The 24,248-nt window shown below is 43.1% G+C and overlaps 1 protein-coding gene across 1 annotated transcript; it reads right to left on the reverse strand.

Moving 5' to 3' along the window:
• Positions 1 to 6,292: 6,292 nt before the first annotated feature.
• Positions 6,293 to 20,651, reverse strand: ark2ca (arkadia (RNF111) C-terminal like ring finger ubiquitin ligase 2Ca). Its single transcript, XM_061801428.1, has 8 exons — positions 20,445 to 20,651; positions 8,906 to 9,194; positions 8,215 to 8,340; positions 7,997 to 8,126; positions 7,724 to 7,828; positions 7,521 to 7,616; positions 7,331 to 7,434; positions 6,293 to 6,609 (listed from the first exon to the last, which is right to left on the reverse strand). The coding sequence occupies exons 1-8, from the start codon at positions 20,503 to 20,505 to the stop codon at positions 6,492 to 6,494; spliced, it is 1,029 nt and encodes a 342-aa protein (XP_061657412.1). The 5' UTR covers positions 20,506 to 20,651; the 3' UTR covers positions 6,293 to 6,491.
• Between the last annotated feature and the right edge of the window lie 3,597 nt (positions 20,652 to 24,248).

The raw sequence follows: 24,248 nt of genomic DNA on the forward strand, positions 1-24,248 counted from the left end.
GTGCGTGTCTACTGTGAGAGAGAGAAAAATCCAGAAATCACAATGTATCATTTTTTTTTAACGATTTATTTGTGTGATACAGCTGAAAATAAGTATTTGAACACCTGAGAAAAAAACAATCTTCATATTTGGTACAGTAGCCTTTGTTTGTAATTAGAGGTCAAATGTTTCCTGTAGTTCTTCATCGGGTTTGCACACACTGCAGGAGGGATTTTGGCCCACACCTCCACATAGATCTTCTCTAGATCAGACAGGTTTCTGGGCTGTCGCTGAGAAAAAGGGAGTTTCTGCTCCCTCCAGAGATTTTCTATTGGGTTTAGGTCTGGGGACTGGCTAGGCCACGCCAGAACCTCGATATGCTTCTTACGGAGCCACTCCTTGGTTTTCCTGGCTGTGCGCTTGGGGTCATTGTCATGTTGAAAGACCAGAGCCGCGACCCATCTTCAATGCTCCAAAACCTGATGCTACCACCCCCATGTTTCACAGTGGGGGCGGTGTTCTTGGGATGGAACTCATCATTCGTCTTCCTCCAAACACGGTTTGTGGAAATATGACCAAAAAGTTCAATTTCGGTCTCACCTGGCCACAAAACTTTCTCCCATGACTCCTCTTTTTCGATGATCCCTCTCACCGTGGACATGCACCTACGATGAAAATATCAGACCCCTCCATGATTTTTTTAAATCGGAAAACTTGCAACATAGCAGGGTGTTCAAATACTTCTTTTCTTCACTGCAAATGTCGATGTCAAACGTTAACCACAAGTTTTCCCAAATCTGCACAACAAAAGCCAAAAGGAAGACGCATCAAAAATTCGGCCTCGTGTCCTGGAAGTGCCTCGTTACCCGGTACAAGTGCAGGTGTCAGTTTTTCTTTTTCAAAGTACTTTAGAAAAGATTATGTACATATTGTGAAATGGAACAAAGTTTTACATGCATTTGTTTTGGCAGGGAAAACAAAACAAAAAACAAACACGTGTGCCATAATTTTTTAAACTTAAATGTTTCCAGAAGAGTGGAAGATTAAACAATTGTAATAATCAAGGCTTTTGTTCCCCTTTTGTATCCATGCAAATGAAAGAATTATGAAGGAGAAAAAAAAAATTTCACCATTTTATTACAAAAAGAGCACATACAAAAGGATAATATACAAGCCATGAAACAATTAAAAAAAAAAAAGTTTGGGTTTAGCAATGCCACTTTTTTTTTTCTTCCCCAATCGCCACCATTAGTAGTAAGAATAAATAAGGTACAAAAAATTCCATCAGGCGTGAAACTAACACGTATGCGCGAGATGCTCGTCCACGTCGCACGCACTCGTCAACATCGATGCGCTATTGCTTGAATATTAATGATAAATAGTTCTATTTCCAGATAAAATACCCTATATTGGGGGAAAAAACATTGCGCGGTCACGGCGAAAACGGCAGATTGGTAGACACACACGCACGCGAGGATGGCGGGCAGCCCTTTCACCGGCACTCTTTGATTTTTTGAATTTTTTGGGGGATTCAAAACGGCAATATTTTGAAAAATCCTTCATTTTTCAAGTCAATCTCGAGCCGTAGAATCAGTGCGTTGAAACCTGAGAAAACATCCAGTTGTGCTTTAAAAAAACCTGCCGTAACGCTGTCGGGGGAAACCCAGAGGAGGGATGCAAAAATATATATATTACATTAAATTATTACTTTCTAAAGATGTAAAAGCTCTGATACATCACCCCCCAAAAAAAAATGGAGTCACCAAAGGCCCCTCGCACCTTTGCTTTTTCAAACCAAAAACCGCTAGCATCGTGTTCAATTTCAGGCTTTTACGTCTGGACGATTTCAAGTCGATGGGTCCGACTGGTGTGGGTGGGGGGTGGAGTGGGGGAGGGGCATCCGTGGGGGTGGGGGGGTCGTTTTTGTTTCTAACTTTCCAGGGAAAGCATCGGAATTTGCCCTAAATGGTTAACGTTGGGGCGGCACAGTTGGCTCAACTGGTAAAGCGTCGGCCTCGCAGTTCTGAGGTCTCAGGTTCAGTCCCGGCCCCGCCTGCGTGGGTTTTCTCTGTCCCCCCCCCAAAAAAAAAAAAAAAAATTAACTTGACACTCTAAATTGCCCCTCGGTGTGACTGCGAGTTTGTCTCGATGTGCCCTGCGATTGGCTTGCAACCAGATCAGGGTGTACCCAGCCTCCTGCCCCTTGACGGCTGGGATAGGCTCCGGCACACCCTGTGACCCTCGTGAGGATAAGCAGCGAAAAAAAATGGTTGAACGGATGGTTAACTTTGTGTCCAATTTCAGTCATGCATCCAGTTATAATCGACACGCCCACGTCATTTCATATCGATTGATGAAACTGCCAATGGGGAAATTCCTCCCGCCCCCCCTCCCCCACCCGTTCTTTCCTGGGGACTCCGCTGAATTTGTATGAAAAATAATAAACTCGGCGATTCATCTCTAATAATGAAGCCTTTTTCTGTTATCTTGGCTCATCCTTTGTAGCGACCGCTAAGGCTTATCATGTGGAAATAATACAAAAAAAGGAGGCACTGATTTATACATGAGGGTGTTTTTTTTTTTCTTTTTTTGGGGGGGGGGGGATATTGAAAATTACAGAGTAGCCAGTGAAAGGGTTCCCGTATCGTAACAGTGCAAAAGAAGAAGAAGAAGAAGAAGAAGAACCAGTCGACTCCATTGCAGTAAATATTAAGTCACAGCATTGGCAAGTGTTGCATGAGATGGAATGTCAGCGAGATCCACAGCACCACTGGAGGATGGAGGGGGGGGGGGGGGTTGGAGGGGCCTTTAACAGAGCAGCAGCAACAATAATATTTGTGTGTGTGCGTGTGTGTAAATATTCCTTTAGTGTTTTCTCATACAGCTGCATGCAAAGCACTGAAACAATGCAAAAGATGAGGTAATTGTTTTTTTTTTTCTCTCAGAGCATTTTCCTCTGTGTGTGTGTGTGTCTAAATAAATAATTCCCTTCGGCGAAACAGGAAAAAAAAAATACAAAATTAAATAGCCACCATATCTACAGTTAGTAATAAATTATGATTGTTAAATACTTAAGGCATCTCAATGGACAACACCCTGTGTAAACTATGAACACTTCATCATCACGGGAGGGAGGCAGTGTCGACACTGGCAGTGCACAAGAACCCCCCCCCCCAAAAAAAAATATGTAAAAAAAAAGCAAAAAATAATAATAATTGTACACGTCATGGACGATCACAGTGCGTAAAGGGCATCGTCACGTCAAAATGTGGATTCGCCGCGGCGTCGTTTGTGCACTGTGTGAGAAGAGGCTGCCTCCGTTCGCACGTCACATTCTTACAGCATAGCAACCGGCATAGCAACCACAAGGCAATGGCGGGGGGGGGGGGGCAAAACAAAGAAAAAAATAAAAAATAAAAAACACCCATTTACGTAGGAGCTAATAGAAAGTCTGTGCTTGTTCTTTAGCGTTGAAAAATAAATGAGTACAGAAACAAATAAACTACGAACGCCATCTTTGTAGTTTGAAGCTGCCGGCACGACAAACGCATGCAGTTTTCCTCCTGAAGCTAACGGCTAACGTGGGTGGAGGCAAAGCTTCCAGCATACAAATACTACCACTACTATTACTACTAGTACAACTACCGATACTGCAACAGCCCATGATAGCGTCCATCTTACAGTATGTTTGTTTGTTTTTTTTGGCTTTGTTGTAATAAGCGTCCTGTAAATCACGTTAACTGGAAGGAAGCGTTGTGCTAATGTGGGCGGGCGACAAGGTAAGCGCGCATGCAATGTTTTTTTTTTGGGGGGGGGGGCGGGGGGGAATCTTAGGTCGCAAAAGAGCAGGGGAGAAACTTTCCATGGGAAGTGGAGCTGAAGAATTTTGGAAAGAGTGCAGGAAAAAAAATGAAACAATGGAAAGGAACTAATAATATTCAAAAATTAAAAAAAAAAAATCTATTTTGTCATCATCACACAAACATGGAAACCAGATTTCCAGTTCTATACAATATTTTTTTTATCAAATTCTTAACTTTATTTTATTTGAGTCTTTTTAATATTATTAACATGACTGAAGAAAAATAAATGTATTATTATTATAATATTTTAATGACATTTTGGCCATACAAATTTAGCATATTGTATGTGTTTTTTTTTCTTCCACAAATAAAAGAGCTCTTTTGGGGGGGAGGGGTGCAAATTTTCTATCCATCCATCCATCCATCCATTTTCTTTGCCGCTTATCCTCACGAGGGTCGCAGGGAGCGCCGGAGACGATCCCTGCTGTCAACGGGCAGGAGGCGGAGTACACCCCGAAGTGGTCGCCAGCCAATCGCAGGGCACATCGAGACAAACAGCCGCACTCACAATCACACCTTGGGGCAATTTAGAGTGTACAATTAATTTTGTATGTTTTTGGAATGTGGGAGGAAACGGGAGCACCCGGAGAAAACCCACGCAGGCACGGGGGAGAACATGCAAACTCCACACAGGCGGGGACGGGATCGAACCCGGATCCTCAGAACTGTGAGGCCAATGCTTTACCATCTGAGCCCACCGTGCTGCCATTTTTCCATTTTATATTATGTATATATATTTTTCGCATTATTTCCCATGGAAAGTGTCCCACTTTTTTTTTTTTGACAACCCTTTTGCAACTCGTGTCTGAGTTTGCGTCCACACGAGCGTATCCCAAAAAGTAAAAGCTGCACGATCGATTTAAAAAAAACACGCCACAGATGGCGCTCGGGCGTTCGCCACACGCGTTTTGCTGCTACGCTACGATCATAAAAAGGTAAACACGACGTTTTTTGTGTTCCAGGAAGAAGGAAAAAAAAAAAAAAGAGAGATAAGAGTCGTAGAGAAATCTAGAAAGACGGCCAAGTCGCAACGGGACGTTAAAGTCATGGCTTTAAGGACATGCTACACAAGCCCGCAGGCGCCTACACTCCAGAGGTTCTCAAACTGGGGTCCCCCCAAAAATTAAATATTGTATATTATTGATATAGCACTAGACAAAAAAAAAAAAAGGCAAATTTAATAAAACAACAATTACTCCCCCCATCTAAGCTTTTGGGCCGATAAAAAAATAATAAAAAAAGACAGACTTGAATTCATTTTTTTCATGATTATTATTAGCTTTCCTATAATATCTAATAATAATATTACAATTATTTTTTTACAGAATATACTGTAGTATGACCTTTTAGAGCATAATTTCCCAGGATTAAAGGCATACAATCATAAGAGTACACGATATTTTCTTTTAAATTGACATGCCATTCATCCTTAAACGTTGATATTAAAGACCCTGTAAAGTGAATTCTGAGATTTGTCTGTATATACACATTTGAAGATCATTTCTGAAAATATGCAAAGACGAGAACTATGTAGTACTAAATTGCAGAGATAGCGCATGAAACAGTGTTTTATTATTTCAACTTTCCAAATATTTTAGGCCGTGGCTAAACCCTTTATGCAGATCTATTTTTTTTTTTTTTGCGGCTAAAACGTGAAGATATGAAGAGTTTGTTTTCAAAACGAGACATAGGCATTTTTTTCAGATTTACAAAACTCGCGCCAAAATTATCCAGCTCCGAATAGATAATTTTGGGACGAGTTTCGTAAATCTGAAAAAAATGCCTTTGTCTCGTTTTGAAAACAAACTCTTCATATGCAAACACCAGAAAGATGAAGTGGCATCCATTTTTCAGATTTTACGCATTTCAGAGTAAGACATCCCTTTTTCTACTCTAATAGTGTTCATCATTTAAATTTGGCAGGCTTGTTAACAACACTCAAATTTAGAAGACTTTCATTTTGACGTCACAGACTTTAATATCACGTCAATATACTTTATTTTTATTGCTATAACTTCAATTTTGTGACAAAAAAAAAACATTCTGTTCTTGTAACGATTCATGCTTGGAGCTTCATTCTCATAACGTTATAGTTTTTTTGTTTGTCGTGAAAACGTGAATTTTTCATAATAACCTGACCGCCCCCCCCCTTCGAAAACGGGCAACATTTTCCCCTCCTGTGGCATTTAGAGATAGGCATGGAAGTTATGTTAAACATTTTTTTGAGGGGGGGGGGCATAAAAAAAAAAAAAAAAAAAAAAGATTCTCGGACCGAAAAAGTTTGAGAACCCCTGCACCACACTACCACCGGCACGGTCACCACGTAGAACCAAGCAGGCTACAATGAAACCCTGTGTACACGACTTGTTAGTGTGTGCGGATGTGCTTGTGTTCTGTAGAACGAGTGAAGGGGGGGGGCGGGCGGGGGGGGGGGGGGGGGGGGCGTTAGGGGTGCGACAGAGTTCTCTTGCACTTGTACTCCCTTGGCTTGGCTCAGTAAAGCGAGAGTCCAAAAGAAAACAAAAAGATGTCACATCAAAAGTCAGGAGACATTTGGCAAAACCACCTGGTGCGGGAGGAGGGGGGATGGGGGGGGGGAAGCAGGAGGGGGCTAGGATATGGCGCAGGGGGGGGGGGCAGCAAATCTCATCAGCTGTCGGCGTTCAGCTGTGTCTCGATGTCAACGCGACAGATTGGACACTTCCTGCTGGTCGCCAGCCATTGGTCCACGCATCCTTGGTGGAAGAGGTGCATGCAGGGTAATCTCCTGCAGGACACAAGGGCGAGGAGTGGGGGGCGGGGGGGGGGGGGGGGGTTGGGGTCATTCACTTGGGCTCCTTGAAGTTCAGTTTTCCCCGTGCATTCTGTCCAGTCAGCAGTCCCAGAGACAGCTGAGGACGCTCACATATGTCGCAACCTGAGCCCTATGACCCCCCCCCCCCATCCCCCAACAGCCCCCAAAAAGGAAAATAAACTTGAACCCTCACTAGAGACGGCCATTGAGCACTGGCATTAAATTATCCACAGGGCTACATTTAAAAAAAAAAAAAAAAAAAAAAAGGAGACTCAAATAAGCTCCACCCCTGACGGTCCTGTTCACGGAAATTGCCCAAATTCATTTTGGATTTACTCTCCCGTCCTCCTCGCCATTCTTAACACGTCACCAATCACTCGTCTTCCTTTGTACATTTCAGTCCTCATTTATATTTATCTCACAAGTGTAGCGTTTGCAAATATTAGCAATTGCCTGGAACGGATTAATTGCATTTACATGATTTCCTTTGGGATATCATGTCTCGGCTTTCGTACCATTCAGTTTTAAGAGTTTTTGGAGTGGATTCATCATGAAAACAAAGGTTCCAACTGGACTAACTTGCCAATGACCTTCAAATACTGGACTATTTACTACAGATCTGACATTTCTTTGCAGGATCAATATTGGAACTAAAAATTACACAATAATAATGAGTTTTTGTTGAGCAACAGACCTGACGTCCTCGCCGTCTTCCAGCATGGACAAGCAAATCGTACACTTCTCATCCACGTCCGTTTCCTCCTCTTCGCCGCCGAGCTTCAGGTGCAACGGCTTCCTCTATACGGAGACCACGAGGAAGAACGATTCATCGGGTGTTCCGCAAGGTTCCCTTCTCAGCGACGGCTCTTTTTGCTCTGCGTTACCTTTTTGTATTTGTGCGGGAAGGTGAAGCGCTCGATGGTGGTCTGCACCGCACCCCTGCTCACACTGCCCAGCCGGTCCTCCAACTGAAGCAGCTCCTGGACGAAACAAGTTACTTAGACGGGTCGCAACAGTTTTTAATATGCTACGTAAGTTTGTTTTCTGTTCAGCTACCATTTCTTTTTTTTGTAAACTAAATATTTACCTCGTAGCTCTCCCGTACAGCAGTAGCATGCCTGGAAGGGTTGAGACTTTGCAGTGCCAACAGGTGCAGCTGGGGGTACGGGTAGTTTCTGATTTCGTGCACAACCTGACAAAAACAAGATCTCTGCTTTACATTCAATTCAAGATAAAATATGCAAGCCATCTTGGTGAAATATGTCCAGGCACTGCCAGGATTATAAATTTAGATGCTTGGTTGAATCAAGAAGTCCACAAAACCCTAACCCCAAGAATCAGTAAGTTTGGTTCTACGTACCACTTGCGCAGAAGACGTGTTCCTGGGGAAGTGGTGCATTCGGGGGGAGGCCAGGTAGTGCTGGTAGTGCTGCGGCAGCTGCTGGAGGTGGTACTGATGATGAGGGAGGCCGGCGTCGACGCTCAGATCCCTGCCAAGCAGATAGACGGGACACCGGGTCGTCAAACGGGTGGGCGTCCGTCGGGAACGCTAAAGACCCTTTGGAGACGTTGACCCACCAGTCGGTGCCTTCAGCCAGGTACCTGGGCTGCTGGGTGACGGGCTGCGGGGCGTGGAGGGGTGGGGAGTACTCGTAGGTGGAGCGCAGTCTGTGCGGGTTGAGGGGAACCCGTTCCTGGGTCCTTCTGTAAGGGATGGGTTTTGTAAATATTGGACAACGACTTGATATGTGTCTAAAGTCTCAGTTTTCCAGGGCACGGCAATCGTCAAGTGTTGAATCAAGGCAGGGATCAAGGTTCTATCGGCGGGTGGCCGCATGAGGTTTGTTTTGTTTCGCGTGTACCAATCGGTCGAGACAATATTTGGGAGAGAACTGCAGGATATTGATTTACGCAGACCATAGATGATGCCGTAAAAACTCCTCCAATTCAAGAGTTCTCGGTTTCACACTACCGGTCCTCTTGGTCCAGCATTTGGGAATCTCTTTATTTTAATTTTTTGGTAGGGATTGAAATTACCTGCTGATTCTGGACCTGAAGAGACTCGCAACAACCCCAATGTGACCACCGGGAGACGGATAGTCCAAAAATCAGAGACGTAAATAGTCGGATCCTCGCCGAAAATGGAAACCTTTTCGATTAAAGGTGGAACAACCACCAAGAGTCCGGCTGTCTCGATTAAACTCTTAAAGATTACGTTAGAAAAATGTACACAAGACATTAATAACAGAAGAAAAATAAAAATACGCACCTGGAGTGTGGGAGAATCCGGCGGTGCTGCGCCTCTAGAAGCTGCTGCTGGATGAGGTATTGCTGGTGTAAGGCCTGAGGTAGGAACGGAGGCCCCGACACCTCCTGGAACTGCGGGGCGGCGGGCAAGGTAGCGAGGGGCGGATGGTGTGAGGGGGGGAGGTGGTTGGCCAGGCCCGTCTGAGCGGGCTGGCCGCCGTGTCCTAAAGGGAACTCGGCCGAGATGGGCGCCTGCTGAAAGTGTCGGCAGGAGGTAGCATGGCTGTGTTGGTGCCTGGGGAAGTGTGCTCCTGCGTGGTCAGAAAAGATCCAGTTTTGGTTTAAAACAAACCACGGAGGAGGAAGGGCTGAAAAGCCGCCGACGGATGGTGGGGCAAACCACGTAGCCCTGAAGCCCCCCATTTAATCAAAATTGAATCCGGTGGCCAACAAACCAGGAGTCTTCATTATGACCATTTTTTTTAATACCATTTATCCAGTTGCAGTTCAAAGAAGATTTACCTTGTCTGCCTTACAGTTCTGAGGTTCTGGGTTCGACTCTCGACTCCAATGAAAAGACCGCTGCGTCAGAAAACTATTCACACACACGAACAATGTATCGTAATTTCCGGCCTACACACACTTTCAACCTCGCGGTTTATGCGGTGATACGGCTAATTGGTGCAATTTTTTTAACGGCCGCAAGGGGGCACTTGAGCGGAAAAGGTAAGAGTGGGACCGGTGGAATGTATGTGCCGAGGAAGTGACTTTTACTGGTCCTGTAGAGTTAGCCCTGCGCTCGCTTGTTACTGTTGTGTCTCAGTGATTTTTTTTTTTTTTTAGTGTAGCGTTAGCTGTTAGCGTGGCGCTAGCTTACTATCAAAGAGACTTTGCAGCACTGGGAGCGCTCAGATCGTCACATCGGCCCTGTTAGCGTTAGTGCTAGCGTGGCATTAGTTTTAGTGTGGCGCTAGCGTTAGCACTAGCATTAACACTAGCGTTAGCCCCACGCTAGCGTTAAACTCTTTCTGTGTACCATCTTTCTTTGTAAATATCTGGTGTTTCAATGTGGGCACTTGGGGCTTTTACACAGTTGCGGCGTACGTACGTACCAAATGGTATTTCCTTTACAAATGTACTGGGTGAGGCTTATAACCAGGTGCGCTCCGTAGGCCGGGAATTACGTTAATATCGTTTTCGTCAAAAAAAGATCTCGAAGAGCCGTACAGTGCATCCAGTTCGCTGGATTTAAAACTGAAGATGATCTTTTCCTCTCATTTTCTTGACAGGTGGGACAATAAATTTATTAATCACTTCATATATTAGTTGGCTTTATTTTTGTTAAATGCACCCCCGAATGGGAATTGCGGCATGAGAGCAGATACTATGAACATATTCAGAAACATAGATAAAAGGGGTAAAAAATTTGCAGAGTTGTCAATTCCTAAAGGGCTTGCTACTAGTTTTTAATTTTTTTTTTTTTTTTGGAATTGTCCTTTAACGCAAATGTTCTTAAGATGTTTGAATTTCTGAACCATCCACCATCCCAACCACCTTTTTGAAGCATCTTGCTGCGAGGCAACGGCACAACGCCGCCAAGCGTGGATTTCAATTGGCTTTCTTATCAATAGTTTCGAGCTGGTCAATAAACGGCGTACACCCTCCAGCCTCCTGCAAGCCTTTCTCGAAGAGTATTGCGAAGTAGGCCCCGCTGAATCTTCTCTACAATGACTTGAAGCCAGTAATCAATGACAGTGACAGATTGTTGAGACATGGGGGGGGGTAAGGAGGGGACAAATTACTTGCAAATAGCTTATTGCTCTGCCTGGTGTTGTCAAGTGAGAAGCAGGGACTTTTTACGACGGTTGTCATGGAAACAAATCACGCAAAAGTACTAATTATGAAACGTAACTGGTATGAGATACTACTGCTCCTCACCCAATGACTCCCGAGTCCTGCGCCACGGCATGTTAGCGCGCCAGATGAGCTCATCAGCGGGTGTGCTGAGGGAAATTATCCAATTCAATTTCATGCCCCCCCCCCACACGCACACACACAAAAAGTACTTACTCAAAATTATATGTATTTGTTCACTTAAATCACAAGCGTAATTCCAGCCCTACAGAGCGCACCTGGTTACAAGCCTCACCGAGTACATTTGTAAAGGAAATACCATTTGGTACATACGTACGCCACAGCTGTGTAAAAGCCGCAAGTGCCCACATTGAAACATGAGATATTTAAAAAGACTGGACACAAAAAGAGTTTAACGCTAGCGCTAGCGTCACTGCGTTAATGCTAGTGCTAACGCTAGCGCCACGCTAAAGCTAACGCTAGCACCGTGCTACCGCTAATGCTAGTGCCACGCCAAAGCTAACTCTAACAGGGCCAGTTAAAATAAAACTTACCGGTAAATATCACTGAGACACACCAGTAACACAGCAGCAACACGCTAGCGCAGCGCTAACGCTAACGCAGCACTAACGGCCGGTGTGACAGTCTGAGCGCTCCCGGTGCTGCAAAGTCTCTTTGTGAGTAATGCGCATGCGCGTATATTTTGTAAACTTCCGGCCATTCTGAAACATCCCCATCCGTGCTACAACATGTGCCATTCCACAACTTGTCGCTGAGCGTTCATGTTCGCTAAGGACGTCTCGGAAAGATGAACACAGCGAACGTACACATATGTGTATATCTTTTTATCAACTTTTGTTATAAATTTGTGGTTAGGGTTAGGTTACAACGGATGTTAGCGCCCTCTATGTAGAAGAAGAACTATGAGACGAGGAGATTTCCCAGTAAGCGTCTGCTGCGTACCCAGAGTTCCCTCTGTTAGTAACGCATGCGCATTCTTCACAAGGAGACTTTTCAGCACGGGGGAGCGCTCAGACCGTCACACCGGTAAAAGGAACTTCCTCGGCACACATATTCCACCGGTCTCATTCTTACCTTTTTCCGCTCGAGTTGCCCCCTTGCTGCCGTTAGAAAAAAAATGCACAAACTAGCCGCATCACCGCATAAACCGCAGGGAAAGAAAGTCACGGCTTGTAGGCCGGAAATTACGGCACCTCGACAGCAGATTGCTCCATTGACGTCTTCCAATTCATACACCGGAAAAATAGCTAAACAGTCAATTTAGACAAGCTCATTATTTCATTCTACTTTTTGTGACCTTTCGCGTTGGTTTTGAAAACGTGTCCCTTGGCTCAATCCTGGTCAGGAAACACTGATCTAATCTGAAGTATTCAGTGGTGTAGAATTGACTAGAACATTGACCTGTTCATAAATTAACAAAACTGATATACGCAAATATCCGTCTGAACAAGTGAACGACTGTCAAACTGTTTACGGATGAAAAAGCCAAAGCCTGGCGTTTGAATAACGTCTTATAAGTGTGAAATCATCATTCCGTCATGAATATTTGACATATTGCAGTGGCGCCTGCAGTAACAAGGCCCGTTACGCTTTAATCCCCGCCGTGGATCCGATTCGCGCAGAATAGGCCCCGCCTTCGCCAGTACCTCTTTGCTTGAGTGACAGTCCAAAAGCTCCGCCCGCACACGACCGCAGTGCTCTGACATGAACAGTACCCCCCCCCCCACCTCCTTCCCAAAACCAACCGACAACACTCCCCCTCCTCCCTCCGTCACTGCAAACTACACATTCACACCTCCTCTCGTTCTCTCTCGCCATAATCCCGTCTGGTGTCTGCTGCAGCGCTATCCCATCATGCAACACTCTCTCAGCCTGTGTGTGTCTAAGTGTGTGTACAGTGCACCTGTTACCATGTCTGCACAAATGAATAACGGTGGCACAAATGACCTTTAAGTATTCATGTCAGGATGTCGATTGGTAGGTGCAACTGTTAGCGACGTGTGGGGGTGAAAAATTCGCGGCAAAGATCATAATTATGCTTTCATTGAGGACTACGGAAATATTACGGGGATTTGGACAATTCTAATTTAAACAAGGTCTATGATTAGGTGATTACCAAATATAGTTTTGATTCATTTGTTATCGATTCAGCTCTAGTGTAAAGACAACTGAAATTTTCTAATGCTTGGTACAGGCTACTTCCTGGCAACACAATGACATAGGATTCACTCAACATGAACACCATAAATTTCATTTACAGAAAATTATTTATTTATTTATTTTTGGGGCAATGGTGAGTTAGCGAGCTAATTTCTGGTTAAGAGAAAATAAATTGAGAGGAATGTATTATATTTTTTTATTTTGGAGCAAGGGGAACCGTGTCACTGAGACTCACGGCTGAAAAATGAATTCAATTCCTTCCAAAAAAGATAAACGACAAGCTCGGGTATCACAACTTCAGTGAATTGAGCCCAAATCCTGTTGCGAGATTTTAAATCTTTGCCTTGATTCTCTTAAAAAGTTGGGAAAAGCTGCCGCATATGACACAAAAATGACTGAATGTGGTGGAAATGTGGAGTATATACAGTGAAGAAAATATGTATTTGAACCCCCTGCTATATTGTCTGAAATTTTCATTGTAGGTGCATGTTCTCAGCGACAGTCTGATCTAAAGAAGATCTGTTTGGAGGAGTGGGCCAAAATCCCTCCTGCAGTGTGTGCAAACCTGGTGAAAAACGACAGGAAACGTTTGACCTCTGTAATTGCAAACTAAGGCTACTGTACCAAATATTAACATTGGCTTTCTCAGCTGTTCAAATACTTAATTGCAGCTGTATTACACAAATAAATCATACATTGTGATTTCTGGATTTTTCTTTTTAGATTATCTCTCTCACAGTGGACACGCACCTACGATGAAAATTTCAGACGCCTCCATGATTTATTAATTGGAGAACTTGCAATCCAGCAGGGTGTTCAAATACTTATTTTCTTCACTGTACTGCAACTTTCACGCACCTTTAGGTTGCATCCAAACCTGCTCGAATCAACTTCCAGAACATTCCCCGGGACTAGTTCGCCATTCCGCACAAACGTACGGCTGGATTCAGCCGCTCGGACTTATTGATCCCCCCCATCAATCACTCTGCGGATCATTTTAAGCCCGTCAGAGGATGAAATCCCAATGAATAGTTTAGCCAAAAAGATATGTTTTCATAACACAAAAGCGCTGCCATCAATCCGGTCTTTCCGTGGAGTTTAATGGCCGTGTTTTATTGAGCCCGTTTGCGTTGATTTAACTGAAGGTCGCTTCGGAGGCTGCAATTTGTGAAACGCCAAAAGTGCGGATTTGTCAAACCTAATTTACAAAAAAAAAAAAAAAAGAGGATGTGAGGACGTTCGGTGAATGAAACGGTGGAATCGCTCATGAATAGACGATGGGTTGTTTATGGATCATTATATTGTGAGCTAGCTTGCCGTTTTGCACGTGGGGGGGGTTTAATGGATTTTTTATTGAGGTCTCAAATGACCTTGTTTTTCGGTACCGATATCAGCTCAATTTGTCACAAAGTGTCCTTGGGCCCTGATTGTAAGAATTCTGAGGAGCAGGAACACATTTGCAATACCAAATCGATGCACAGGAGACCAAATCCGATGTTGTATCGAGAACAAGACGCACAAAAAAAATTATTAAGTGACGAAATGCCCGATCATGAAAAGTCTGACATTTTGTTTTGATGGACTAATGTTAGGTAAACTTCCCCCCGCCCCCCCAAAAAAGGTGCTTAGAACTCTTGAAAAAAAAAATAAATAAATTGAGACGAATTTCAATGGGTGTGTCTGTCATAACGTACAAAAAAAAAAAGTTTGAAGGGGCCATGCACAAAAATAAAAAAGGATGTATGCATTTTTGATTTAATGCAGCCCTTTTAGCTAAAGTCCATTAAAAAGATGCCTAATAGGAGATTTTATGTATGTCTATGGAAGTAAATATGTGCCACCTGGATTTGATTTTAAAATGCCACAGAAAACAGGATTTGAATTTGAAATGTAAAGCGATCACATTTTCAATTATTGTTATTTCAGGGTAACTTTTCAATGTTAACAATTCAACCGGCTCCAATTTGCTCTCCAAAATTCACCGTCTGTGCCATCGGGCAGGGTTACTTCAGGTCAGAACTGAACAGCCAGCCAATCGCAGTTACTTTTTCTTAGTCAGGTGACGTCACATACTAAGAAAGCGTAACTGTGATTGGCTGGTAGTTTGGTTCTGACCTGAAGTAACCCAACCTGGTGGCACGGACGGTGAATTTCAGACAGTGAATTTTAGCAACTATTGAAAAGTTCATGTTATGAAGAAAATGGTCCTCAGAACGTGCAATTCTAATCAAAGATATCCCGCTAGGTTACAAGGGGCCCGCTTGATTCATTTTCCAAAGCCTAAAACACAGATGACGAAGTGTCTACGATGGATTAAGGGTCGCGGAGGAGCGCACGTACAACTAAATGTGAACAATATCAACAAACTTTTTTGCCTCGATCGCCAACGTTTCGCCGTAACGCTGACATTGCGTCCTGCTCCGTCCAAAATCTTAATTCCGTGTACATACCCTTGCGTGAAATAGTTGAGAACTCTTTGTGGAACTCTCTTGGACAAGTCCGACGCATTTGGCAGAAAAAAACATACCCCAATATTATCTGGAATACGCGATAGAGAATCAACTTCAAACATATTTTGTGCAAGAGCCATTTTGAAAGCTTGTGGGACATGGGTAAGGGGGCGGAGCTTAAGCTCGCCATCGGGAAGGTCCATTGCATTGATTTGCCGGTTTCGCTATAAAAATGTGGCTGTTATTGCCATTGCTACAGGGAAACACACACACACACACACACAAAAATCATATACAAAAACAAAAGGTCATTGCGGTTAACTGGAGGTCACGCTGTAAAAACGACATTTGCCCAAGTGAGCGCAGCGGCGAGTTACATTGACTGTCAGGGACAGCTGAGAAATGGCAGTACATAAAGAGTGAGGGGAAATGTCTCAATGACAGCACAGTGTGGAGTGGGGTGGGAGTGGGGGTGGGGGTGGTCGGGGGAGGCTGGCGCAAAGGGGGAAGAAGAGGGCGCTGTGGGGGGGGGGGGTGAGCGACATGGAAAAATCAGCAAAAAGCACACTGAAGGTTAGGAATAAAACTCGAGTCTTTATTGGGAAAATATTAGTATAAATATAGCTGTGGCAATGTGAGATAATAAAAAAATATATAGATATAGATATATATAGTCATTTGCTCCTGCGTAAGCACATTAATACCATGCAAATAAAAGAGGCGGAAGGCAAGGCAAGGCCCGACCATGCTTCTCCGGAGGGTTAACGCGACAGGAGCAGCATCCAATGTAAGCTTTTTACAGCACAGTTCGGTACAGCAAAAGGACATTTTACACACAAAAGAGTACATTGGAATCTGCTCTTCCATGTGGAGAAAGAAAAATGAGCATGCATTATAGGATCTAGTCGTACAACAACATGAGGTACAAAACAAAGAATTGAGGGGGGGGCGAGGGAGGCGGGGGGGGGGGGGGGGGGGAGGGACATTTTGATTCTTTTTTTTTTTTTTTCTTTTTCCCCCCAAAAAGAAGTCTACAGCAGTGCAGGATACACATCCCTGTAAAATGGACAACATTGTGACGCAGTGGCGAAAACGCCAGTGGGTGGGTGGGGGGGGGGGGGGGAATGGCTCTGGTGAGCAGTCCAACTCGCCAATGCGCGGGAATGTTGGAAAGACGCAATGTTGGGGTAGCGACCCGACGCAAGAGCGCCGTCACTCAAGTATGCATGAACAAAGATGATAAAACTCACTTTTGATTGACAGCCTCACTGTCACTGTCAATAGCAGTGACGGACTGTAATTAGCAGGAAAAGCATTACCGTAATTTGCGCAACTTTTTACACACGCTTTCAACCCTGCGGTTTATGCAGTGGTGCGGCTAATTTGTGCGTTTTTTCTAACGGCCGCAAGAAGGGCACTCAAACGGAAAAGGTAAGAGTGAGTTCGGTGGAATGTATGTGCCGAGGAAGTGACCTTTACCGGTCCGGTCCTGTTAGCAGTGTGCTAGCGTGTTACTGCTGTGTCTCAGTGATTTTTACCGGTATGTTGTTTTTTTTTTTTTTAAACCAGCCCTGCTAGCACCGCGCTAGCGTCTTGCTGCTGTGTCTCAGTGATTTTTACCGGTATATTGTTTTTTTTTAAACCAGCCCTGTTAGCGCTGCAATAGCGTCTTGGTGCTGTGCTACTGCTGTGTCTCTGATTTTTACCGGTATGTTGTTCTTTTTTTTAAACCGGCCCTGTTAGCGCCGCGCCAGCGTCTTGCTGTTGTGTTACTGCTGCGTCTCTGATTTTTACCGTTATGTTTTTTTTTTTACCGGCCCTGTTAGCGCCGTGCTACCATCTTGCTGCTGTGTTACTGCCGTGTCTCAGTGATTTTTACAGGTATGTTTTTTTAAAAAAAACTTTAAACTGGCCCTGTAGGTGCCACACTAGCGTGTTGCTACTGTGTAGCTGCTAATGCTGTTTTTTTTTTTAACAGCCCTGTTCGTGCTACCGTGTTTTTGCTATGTTAAGCTAACATAAGGTATTAAAACTTTGAAAATTCTGTGTACCGTCTTAATTTGTAAATATCTCGTGTTTCAATGTCAACTGGGTGAGGCTTGTAAGAAGGTGCGCTCTGTAGGTCGGAAATTACGGTACATTGCTGAGGTAATGACAATTACGATGATTATTATTATTTTTAAATGACTTCCTGACAAAAAGGAAATAAAGAAGCTATCCACATATTGGTGAGATTGAGAACCCAGGTAAAAATGCCAATCTAGAATTTGTACCTGTCCATGTGGATTTACATTTTTTTTCTAGTCAAAGTCGAGTTTAAAAAAAAATACTATTATTTTAACCCAGATACTTGTTGCTAGGCAGAGTTCGTAGGGCTCCATCATCAGTGCCTCACAGGCTGTTTTTTATGCCGACTTGGCAGAAACGGAAACAACAGCGGCTGTCCAAACAGTTACAGTATCGGATGCACGCTACTTTCACTGCTTTGTATTAACTAGAAATGACTAATTGGGAAATAATTATACAACGGCAGCTTGTGGAGCATTGCCCCTGTCTCCCTTTCTCATCACCTCATAAATTAGCTCAGCTATTTGTTGCTAGGCAGAGTTCATACAGCTCAACCAATAGTAGTGCTCCATAGGCAGATATTAATAATTAAACGACGATGGCAGAGGTAATACTTCTCTGAATGTTGCGATCAAAAGTGAGCATTATCATCTTTGTGAGGCGGACCGCGCCATGGAGGAAAATACCAAATGGTGATCATTGGTGCGTTTTGGAGGGGGGGCTCAGTACATCTTTTGAAGATGGCCGGCTCGATCAAGCTTCCCTCAGTCGGCTGTGATCGAACCCTTGTTTGGAGAAGGGAGTGAAAAACGGGGGAGTGATGTCATTGAGGGGAGGGTGGGGGGTGTCAAAATGTATCCACTTTACAGAAATTTACAGCAGAATGTCATCTACCAACACATAAAATGGGAAAAATCACAATGTTTACTAGCAGTAAAGATAGCGTGGGTTATTCAATAAAGACACTTGTGTAAACCAAGACTCTCTACAAGAAGGTGTTATTCTTTAGTTACTACCAAGGAGTATAAGGGCCACAATGAACACCCCCCCCCCAAAAAAAAATAAAAATAACAACAAGATTCAAGTCGTATATATTTAAAAAAAAAAAGCCATAGCTACAGTATTTGATGTTAGTTATTAAAGGACATTTTTTGTATGTATATATATATATATATATATATATATGTATAAATGTATCTATTATTTATTTTCACAGATAAGGAGGGGAAAAATAGAGGTAATTTTTCCACAAAAATATATTTTACCATAATAAAAGAACTGTACTCAAAGGGAAAATAGAACTTTTATTTTAAAAATATGACTTTCATCTTGGAAAAATATAACTTTTAGAATATATTTTTAAAAAAATGTATTCAAAATCTGTTTAATTTCAGAGGCGGAAAAACCCCCCACCTTTTTTCCCAAAAATGTATGACTTTATTCTACTCATGTTAATACAACTTTCTTCCCTCAGAAATTCACTATCTTTATTATTGAAAATGCATGTCTTTTTTTTCTCAAAAAGATACAAATTTATCCTTAATAGTACTTGACGTCATATTTTCGATCGATTAAGGTCATAAAATTGTATATATATATAATACTTTTTCTATTTAAAAAAATCTAAATGTTTCCTCAAAATATACAAATTTATTCTCACAATAATATGACTAATTTTCCCAAAAAATCTGGGAAAATACACCCTTTGCCTTGTAAATATCTAATTTATCCTAATTTTATTACTGTAATCTCAAAAATCTACACCAAAATCTTGTCACATTACGTCACTCTCAAAAATTGAGAACTTATTTTTCTAAATTATCGTCATCTAGCCTTTTAATATTCTGTTATTTTTTAAAATGTGCACATTTATTTTCGCAATATTATGATAATGAAAAAAACGTGCTTTTCTTTGAAAATATGCAACTTTTTTATTGTTATGACCTTAATCTATCAAAAATATGACATGAAATTTGGGAAAATAAATTGTCGACAATATCGTAATGCCATACGCTCGACTCGATTGTTCGTAAAATTCCGGCTTCAATCTTGTTGTGTTTTCCTTTTCTGTGTGGCCCAAATACTTTTTTTTTTGTAAGATACACAACAAAAATGCATAAGAGAGGATTTTGTTTTGGTGTTCCGCCAATGTCGTCGTTGAATGGAAGAGAGGAAATGAAGAGTAGGAAGGAGCAAGAAGATGCAGTTGATAGAAGAAAATGTTGTTGTTGGTTTTTTTTTTGTTTGTTTGTTTTTGTTTTCCACAGGAACAACTCGATGCAGAGAGGAAAAATAAAACAGGCAGAGGCTATACACGGGCAGACAGCAGCAGATGATCATTAGCTACACAATGGAGAGGAGAGGGGGACACAAAGGTCTGAGAAATGCGGAATGTGGAGCCAGCCTCGATACTATGGAACAGGGGAAAAAAAGAAAAAACAAATAAAAGCACAATGAAATCATCGGTGCCACACTTGTATGCATGTAGTAGTTGCAGCAGCAGCAGCAGTAGTAGTAGTCAGGAAGATTAGATGACGAAGGCCCACCCTCATTTAGACAATTCTGAAGCCCGGACACCCTTTTGAATGTTTTCCCGTTTCATTTTCCGTGGTTTTGATTTGGATTTTTTTAATAGCTAAAAGCTGTTGCACACGCACGTCACTTGCCATTTGAAGTGAGGAACGAGCTGCGATTATTGACGTTCGTGTGTAGCAAAACGCAGACAGAAAAATGAGGATGACAGGTGCATTCATCCGCGTATTTTTTATGTATTCATTAAAAAAAAATCAATGTAATTAGGGATATTTTTTTTGCCGTGTACGAATGCGTAAAAAAAAAAAAATGACATGACGCTAGTTAGCAACGTGGCTAGCCCGAGCGAGGCTTGTTCGCTAGCAGGTGTCAGCTCTGTTGACATGATTATTCGAGCGCCTTAAACGTTTTCTAACCCTCGAAATATTTCCATGAGAGCGGGGTGGGGGCTGAAACGGTAACAAATGGCGTCCATACCTCGATTTCTAACCGAGCCGAAGACGGGGAGAACCAGATATCCGACATGGACCAACACCATCCTGCGTCCTCCTTCTTTGTCGAGACGCGGCAGACAGATGGTCCATGGAAGTGATCGCCTCCAGTCGCCCCTCTTTGCCTGAACGGGAGGCTCACACGCTGCTGCCCACCCCCCACCCCGAAAAACAAGAATGGCCAACCAATCACCGGAACCCCTCACAGAAGCGGGGGGGACCGGACCACCGCCCCTCTTTCGGCTCTGTCACCCGGCGAAACCAATGGGACCGTTCCGTAGTCTCCACAGATTGAATCCAAATATTCTACACTGTACAGGGATGTCAAATTATTATTTTTGTGATACAAATTTGGTACAATTTCCCTCTTGGGGGTGTCACTGCTCAGTAGTTTTGAAACTAGAAGTCAATTACATCTTTTTGTTCAACTATTGTTCAAGTTCCTCTAAGGTTAAAAGAAAATGGCAACATCTCTTGGCTATTTTTCCATTTCTATTCTGTCCATCCATTTTCTTCACCGCTTATCCTCACGAGGGTCGCGGGGAGTGCCGGAGCCTATCCCAGCTGCCAACAGGCAGGGTACACCCTGAACTGGTCGCCAGCCATTCGCAGGGCACATCGAGATAAACAGCAACACTCGCAATCACACCTAGGGGCAATTTTGAGTGTCCAATTAATGTTGCATGTTTTTTGGGGGTGGGGATGGGTGAGGAAACCGGAGTCCCTGGAGAAAACCCCCACAGGCACGGGGGGGAGAACATGCAAACTCCACTTGCGGGGGCCGGGGATCAAACCCGGGTCCTCGGAACTGTGTGGCCAACGCTTTACCGGCAAATTCACCGTGCCGCCCCAGTTGAAATATCATGGGGCCTAAAACAAATAGGAGGGAATTATGAACAATTCCAAATCCAAACATAATCCATCCATCCATTTTCGTAGCCGCTTATCCTCACGTGGGTCGCGATTTTAGTGCAAAGAGTTAACGCTTCTGTTCTGGTCGAAGGTAAAAAAAAAATGTAAGGAAAAGCTTTATTTTGACATTTTAAATGCGTACTGACTCTTCATACAATCTCACACCAAAGACCAGAATGGAGACGGGCTGAAAGTGTCCAGACCGCCTTTAAGTCGTGAGCCTGGGGGCTCAGAGAACAGATGGACCCGGGAGAGCAATGGGGGGGTGTCACTAAACTCTCGGTCCCATATGTCGGCCTCTTACACTTCCCACCGTCTCCTACTTGGAAGTTTACGGCGCGGCAACAAAGAACACAACGCGCTCAAAGAACTGCAATACTCCCAACACTAGTCAAGTTACATATCTTCCTTTACATTCACAAAATAACATATATACATTCTGTGGAAGAAAATTGGCTGAAAAGGAAACTATTGGAACTATTAGGCTATTGGGCTAGAGCATTTTTTAAAAAACTTTTTATAGTGGTCTGGATTGTGAACTGTATCAATGTAGTCGAAAAACCTCTCAGGACCGAAAAAAAAAAAAATACTTGATCTGACTCTGAACCAGAACATAATTGTAACATTGACATAAATCTGAAAAGTAGTCAATGAATTACAATAAAATTTGGTGTGTAGCTCCATTATGACGAAAATTTAAATTTAAGAGAATAAGAAAATAATCAGCTAGTCTACCTTATATATATATATATATATATATATATATATATATATTTTTTTTTTACAAATTCAAGAAATGTATTTATAACTATCATTTAGTCCTAACCGTGTTATTATGAAAAACTAATTAGGAAAGGATCTGTTTTCTAACATACTTAAAGCGGTGTGAAACGAACACATAATCACATTATCTTAACAAATGTAACAATAACTTGATGAAATAACCATGATGACCTTTGCAAACAGTACAAAGGTCGTATTTACTTAGGTCTGTGTTATTTAAAAAAATGAAAAAAATAAAAAATCACAAATTCATTGCTCACACGTCAGAGAGACAAGTTTACCGTAATTTGTGGCCTACAAGCCGTGACATTTTCCACACGCTTTCAACCCTGCGGTTTATGCGGGGATGCGGCTAATTTGTGAATTTTTTTCCAACGGCCGCAAGGGGGCACTCGAGCGGAAAAGGTAAAAATGAGACCGGTGGAATTTATGTGCCGATGGAGTGACTTTTACCGTCCCTGCTAGCGCTGCGCTGGCGTTCGCGCTGCGCTAGCGTGTTGCTGCTGTGTTACTGGCGTGTTTCAGTGATATTTACCGGTAAGTTTTATTTTAACCGGCCCTGTTAGCATTAGCGTTAGCACTCGCGTTAGTGCTAGCTTTAGCGCAGCGCTAGCGTTAAACTTTTTCTGTCTACCGTCTTTCTTTGTAAATATCTTGCGTTTGAATGTGGGTTTCAATGTGGGCACTTGCAGCTTTTACGCACCTGCGGCGTATGCATGTACCAAATGGTATTTCCTTTACAAATGTACTCGGTGAGGCTTGTAACCAGGTGAGTTGTGTAAACCGGGAATTACGGTAGTTTAGTTAGTATTTTGATGTTGAGTCAAATCCAACACTTACTACCCAAGATATACACTAATTATGAGGATAGTTGAAAGCTACCAAAAAAAAAAAAAAAAAATTATGAGAGCGCATTTGACTATTTGACATTTTTGGGATTCAAACGATTTACTTGAATCACCGCGAGAACGGCATTCGACGCATATTCCGCTTGACCCCAAGGGAGTTTTTGCACTGAATTTCAAGCCTCGTATACTGTTCAAACTTTTTTTTATGTGCTGGAACTAACAACCTGGCCGCCGTAGCCAAATTAGCATACAGCTGACGTTACGCCCCTGCGACTGAAAAGAAGCTTGCCGAAGGGGACTTTGGCTGCATTGCTGCACTCGCCCATTGTCCCGGTTTTTAGCGCCCGACTCCATATGCCCCTGTTCGCGGCAGGTGTCGTGGGACAAACTTTGACCCCTGCGGGCTACTTTTGTGAGCGAAGTTGTATTGTTGGCCGCTGGGGGCGAGTTGTCTAGACTACAGAAAGCAAACAAAGGGGACACTGGTGAAGTATTGAATATATTATTCCCAGTTAGATGCGCAAGAACATCCCCACACAAAACACTTCAAGTCCTTATGTGACACAAAGGGTCTAAGATCATTTACAAGTCTACTTTGGCTAAAAATCAGATTAAGGGACACGCAACATGGGTCCTTGATGCAAATGAATAAAGATGCAATTTTTCCACAGGTCAATTACATTTGCAGTTCTTGACCACCGTCATGTAATCCACCAACGCATCAATACATTTACCGATTACCGATCCGGTACCGATTACCGAAATCCGACGTATCCCTATAAGCCGCGACTTTTTTCACACGCTTTCAACCCTGCGGTTTATGCGGTGACACGACTAATTTGTGCATTTTTTTTCTAACGGCGGCAAGGAGGCACACGAACGGAAAAGGTAAGAGCGAGAACCGGTGGAATATATGTGCAGAGGAAGTGACTTTTACCGGTCCGGCCCTGTTAGCGCTGTGCTTGCGTATTACTGCCATGTCGCAGTGATTTTTACCGGTATGTTTTGTATTTTAACCGGCCCTGTTAGCACGGCGCTAACCAACCAAACCATTGGCATGGCGCTAGTGTTAGCGCGGTGCTCGCATTAGCGTTAGCGTTAAACTCTCTGTGTACCGTCTTTCTTTGCAAATATCTCGTGTTTCAATGTGGGCACTTGCAGCTTTTACACAGCTGCGGCGTATGTATGTACCAAATACTATTTCCTTTACAAATGTACTGGGTGAGGCTTATAGGCCGGGAATTACG

This window comes from Syngnathoides biaculeatus, chromosome 17 (genome assembly GCF_019802595.1).
Source record: "Syngnathoides biaculeatus isolate LvHL_M chromosome 17, ASM1980259v1, whole genome shotgun sequence".
Lineage (NCBI taxonomy): Eukaryota > Metazoa > Chordata > Actinopteri > Syngnathiformes > Syngnathidae > Syngnathoides > Syngnathoides biaculeatus.